Below are 5574 nucleotides of genomic sequence, written 5' to 3' on the forward strand. Positions count from 1 at the left end.
ATGTGGACTTCAGCTCCGACAATTGCCCAGCCAGTGGAAGTCCACCCATCTTAAAGTTGCTGAAGTTGAGAAACACTGATCTGAACTACAGCATCAGATCACAGAAAGCTTAATATGAGTTTAATCTTCTGACTGACCCTAGCAAATTTCAGATAAATTTCTTTTTAAAATCCTTTTCTTCCAGTTCTCCCATTCTTATAATTTCATAGTATTATCACTTTCAATAAATATCCAAGGTCTACATAAATATTAAGAAATTACTTTATTTGAACTTGGAAAAATAATGTTCAAGGGGAAATGGTTGAATCTTAAGACCATCTTTTTAAAAGTACCCTAAAATGGCAAGAAGTATTAAAAGATATGTTGGTTAAATAAAGTTTACACCTTATATATAAAAAAAGTCTCTGAACATGGGTGCTCTCTCTCTCTCTCTCTCTCTCTGGGGAGGACGCTGCAGCATCCCTATGGTCTGTCGTAAGAGCGAATGACCATGGGGCCACTGCAGCTGTCATAACTTTGAAACAGAGTCATGTGTAGTTTTGTGCTGGTTGTAACTTTGAACCATCATTAAGTGGCCTGTCGTTTCTTGAGGACTGTTAAGCCTTTTCTTCTTCTCTTTTCTTCTCAACTTTAGAGCTCCATATATGATGAAATGTAGAATTGAGCTGTTCTTTTTTCAGTTTTTGGTTTTCTTTTTACAAGTATTCATGTTACAAGGATAAAATGTGCAAAAATTAAAAATTAAATATTACTCCCCCCCCAAAGATCTAGCTCAGCAAAACTCTACCCTAGTCCTTGGTGATTTTTAAACAATAAGATCAAAGCTAATATTTTCATTATAAAAGCTAAATATTGAAGAAAAATAATAATGGAACAAAGACAATTGGGAAAGGAACGTTAGAAAGTGGCAGGACTACCACCTGTGGTGTAAACCCTGTTCCCAAAATTCAGTTGGATACCCACTGGTAAAAGCCAACAGATAATGCCTTGAAGCAGTAAATTAAGCTGAAGAAAACCAGCTTGAATGATTAACATCTGTTATATCCAGGTAGTATGTTTTTTTTTAACTTGTTTTTAAATTTCTTACATTCAGATCCCTTTAAAATGTTCCTGTCACCTTTGTCTCTTTGAATCCTAAAAAACTTTTTTTAATTTGCTGAAAATGTAATAAATTCCCTCAGTTAAAATTTATCAAAAAGTAATGTGCTTCAGTGGAGATCTGAATTGCCTTCCTGACAAAAAGAAGGGAAAAGAGGGCCACAAGGAGATGACAGTCCGAAGCAGAGTGTTAAAACACAGGACTGAAATTTAACTGTGCAAACATTTATTTACGAAAAGGCTGGTGCAATAATAATAATAATAAATGGGAATGAATTCACATTAATTCTGACCCCTTGGAAATCAACATGAAAAACCAGAGAAGATCTCCAGCACCTGCTGAGTTAGAGGAGAGCACTGAATCAGGGCAATAACTTGGTGGGGTGAGGAAGCTTTCATCTTTTCCGACGACAGGTACGTTTGTGCTCTGCATGCCAGTGCTCCTGCTGACACTTGATGGAGCAATAGGAAGTGTTCCAACAGCAGTGATACATGGCCTCCTCTTCACAGTTGTAGCACTGAATGGAGAGAGGGGAAAAATAATCATGAGGTAGAACCACTCCTTCACAACCTCCTCCTCCTCCTCCCCCCCCCTTAAATTCTCCTCAATTCTTTGTGGGATGGTTTCCTGCAAACTACCTCCAAAACCACCACATCCCATTTGGTGGCACAGGATTTACACAATACACTCATGCTTTAATCCCCATTGGTACCACTCATTATTTCAATGTGGGAATCAGCCAACCAGCCAGCCAACAACCAACCAACAATGATTTCAAATGCTGATTTATGGACCTAGAAATCAAAGATTGTTCACGCGCCAGCACCACCTCAGTGGTTTAGGACAACGTCCCTCAACTTGGCAATGTCCAGATATGTGGATTTCTTTTACTTCAACCCCATAATGCCCAGCCACGACCATATAGCTGGTAGAAATTAACAGTGGGAAACTATTTATTAAATGTATATGCCAACCATCTGACCAATAAGGCAACTCTGGGCAGCTTAAGAAAGGTAAAAAGATAAATATAAAAACAATTACAATTAAGAAGAGTTCTATAATAACTAAACCCAAGGGGACAGACAGCACAGGGGTGAGGTCTTCTTACCCCATCAAACATCTCCAGTGGATAGTGGCCCCCTTTCACTCAATTAAGCTGGATGCCAAGTGAGAAGAGGGCTTTGAATTTTAACTTTGCTGTTGTTCTACCTGTTAACTGTTTTTTCTTTCACATGTATGATGTATGACAAATCAATTGGGTTGCAAATAGATGTACAAGCTTATAAATTTTGGACCTGCTTTGCAAGGGGGGGTAGCTATTATTGTTGCAATAAATTTCTCAGTGTTCAACTAAGGGGAATAATATGCATTTTTGTCCTTTTTTCTTTTTTAATTCACTTTTTTTTCAATGTTTTTCCCTTAGAATAGAATAGAGCTGGAAGGGATCTTGAAGGTCTTCAAGTCCAGCACCCTGCTCAAGCAGGAGAACCTATACCATCTCAGATAGGTGAATGTCTAGTCTCTTCTTGAAAATCTCCAGTGATGGAGCGCCCACGATTTCTGGGGGTAAGCTGTTCCACTTGTTGATTGTCCTTACTGTCAGGAAGTTTCTCCTTAATTCCAGGTTGCTTCTCTCTTTGATCAGTTTCCAACCATTGTTTCTCATCCTTCCCTCTGGTGCTTTGGTGAACAACCTGGCCCCCTCTGCCTTATGGCAGCCCCTCAGATATTGGAACACTGCTATCATGTCTCCCCTATTTCTTCTTTTCTTTAGACTAGCCAAACCCAAGTCCCGTAGCCGTTCTTCGTATGATTTAGTCTCCAGGCCTTGGATCATCTTAGTTGCTGTTCTCTGAATTTGTTTGAAACTCTCAACATCTTTTTTGTGATATGGTGACCAAAAGTGGCTGCAGTATTCCAGGTGTGGTCTTACTAGGGTTTTATAAAGCAATATTAATACTTCGCGTGATCTTGATTCTATGCCTCTGTTTATACAACCCAGGATTGTATTCGCTTTTTTGGCTGCTGCTGCACACTGCTGGCTCATAGTCAAGTGATCATCCACTAGGACTCACAGTTACTGTTTTAAGCCAGGTCTCACCCAATCTGTATTTCTACCTTTGGTTTTTCCTGCCTAAATGTAAGACTTTGCTTTTCTCCACATTGAAACTCATTTTGTTGGATAGGGCCCATTGTTCAGGTTTGTCAAGATCTTTTTGGATCCTGAGTTTGTCTTCTGGGCTGTTGGATACTCCTGCCAGTTTGGTGTCAACTGCAAATTTGATGAGTTCCCCTTCAATTCCCTCATCTAAGTCATTGATGAAGATATTGAAGAGTACTGGGCCTAAGATGGAACCTTGTGGTACCCCATTGCTTACTTCTCTCCATGTGGATGTAGTACCATTGAGGACTACTCATTGAGTACGGTTTGTTAGCCAGCTATAGTTCCATCTGGTGGTGACGTTGTCTATTCCACCTTTTTCTAGCTTACCAAGGAGTAGGTTGTGGTCTACCTTGTCAAATGCCTTACTGAAATCTAAGTATACTACGTCCACTGCATTTCACTGGTCTACTAATTTGGTCACTTTATCAAAGAATGAAATAAGATTGGTTTGGCATGATCTGTTTTTAACAAACCCATGCTGGCTACTAGTTATGACTTTGTTTGCTTCTAGTTGTTCGCAGATTTGTTTTTTGATTATCTTTTCTAGGATCTTCCCAGGTATTGATGATAAACTGATTGGTCTGTAGTTTCCTGGGTCCGTTTTTTCCCCTTTCTTGAAGATGGGGACCACATCAGCGCTTTTCCAATCCTCAGGTACTTCCCCGGTGCTCCAGGATTTTTTTTTTAATGAATATTTTATTGAGTTTTATAAGGGTAATAAAGGAATAGGGTCAAAAAGGATAAGACAAAGGGAAACATACAAAATGGTTAGACCAGGGAAAAGGGATAACACAAAAGTGGGATTAATCCCACAAAATAACATCGCTTCAGCAAGTCTACCAGTCCGGGTATACATATTAAATCTTAATAATTACTCTATTATTAAACAACTTTCCATATAATCATGTAAATAACAAATTAATCAATAAATCTCATTCATTTCACTACTTAACAATGCTTAATACTAATTAATTATAATAACTTTAAAATAATAATATATTATTATTAATTATAATTTACCATATTGTTTAAAATCACAAGTATGAAAAGAGGAAGAAGAAGAGAAAAAAGAACAAGTTCATACAAATAATCATGAAATATAAATACAAATTATCAATTATCTCTTTAAATTTCATAACGTTTTCTCATTCTATCGTGTTTCTAACCAATAATAAAATTTTCCCCATGTTTTAAAGTAAATTGTATCTTCTTTCTCTTTCATTTCTAAAGTTAATCTATCCATTTCTGCACATTCAAGTATTTTTGTTATTATAGTCTGATCAGATGGTAAGTTTTCATTTTTCCAAAATTTACCAAATATTATTCTTGCGGCTGTCAACACATGCAATATTAAATACTCATTCTCTTTTCCATAATTCAAACCTAATATTCCTAGCAAAGAGAGTTCTGGTTTAAATTCTATCTGTCTTTCAATCATCTTTTCTAGCCACATGTGAATCTTAAACCAAAACTTCTTAGCATTAGGACATATCCACCAGAGATGGTAATAAGTGCCTGGTTGTTGTTTACATTTCCAACACATATTTGATACATTTTTAAACATTTTATCTAATCTAACTGGTGTCATGTGCCATCTATAAAACATTTTATATAAATTTTCCTTATATGCAGCTGCTTTAGTAAGTTTAATATTTCGGTCCCATAATTTTTGGCAATCTTCTAAATCTATAGAATAACCAAAATTCTTTGCCCACACTATCATTGTTTCTTTCACTTGTTCTTCTTCCATCTTCCAATTTAGCAAGAATTTATAAAGTTTCTTAATCAGATTTTCATCTGTTTTCAAAAGTATTTTATCTAGTGGTGTCTGTTCTTTGTAAAATCCCATTACTTTTACATCTTTTTCATATCTTGTTTAAATGTGCAAATATGACCACCATGTTAGATCAATGCCATTTTGTTGAAGTTCTTGCCTATCTTTAAGTTTTCCTTCTTTATCTAAAATGTCTTTATAGGCCACAAGTTTGTCATAGTTAATTAAATTCGGATACGCAAATGCTTCCATTGTGGAAAGCCACTCAGGTATTTTCATATAAATTTTCTTTTTAATTATCTCCCACTCTGAGAGTAATACATTCTTTTTTTTTTTTAATTTTTTTTTATTTTTCACCATACACCATACACCAAAAACTACATAAACATAAATCTTTTCTTCTAACAGAACAGTGCTTTACATTTTAAATATTCTTTACATCTTATTTACATTTTATGTACATCAATAATTATGTCTTTTTCTTTCTCTGTTCTAGCCAATTATAACATTTATTCCAAATTTCATAAAATTCTGACG

General features: G+C 35.9%; 1 protein-coding gene across 1 annotated transcript in view; it reads right to left on the minus strand.

Moving 5' to 3' along the window:
• Window positions 1-1204: 1204 nt before the first annotated feature.
• Window positions 1205-5574, minus strand: part of LOC107294226 (zinc finger MYND domain-containing protein 11-like) — an 83064-nt gene continuing 78694 nt past the window's right edge. Inside the window, exon 13 of the mRNA XM_015823439.1 lies at window positions 1205-1616. Within this exon, the coding sequence (XP_015678925.1) occupies window positions 1494-1616 (123 nt within the window). The 3' untranslated portion in view covers window positions 1205-1493. The remainder of the gene's footprint in view (window positions 1617-5574) is intronic.

Source organism: Protobothrops mucrosquamatus, unplaced genomic scaffold (genome assembly GCF_001527695.2).
Source record: "Protobothrops mucrosquamatus isolate PMUCROS unplaced genomic scaffold, P.Mucros_1.0 scaffold1873, whole genome shotgun sequence".
Lineage (NCBI taxonomy): Eukaryota > Metazoa > Chordata > Lepidosauria > Squamata > Viperidae > Protobothrops > Protobothrops mucrosquamatus.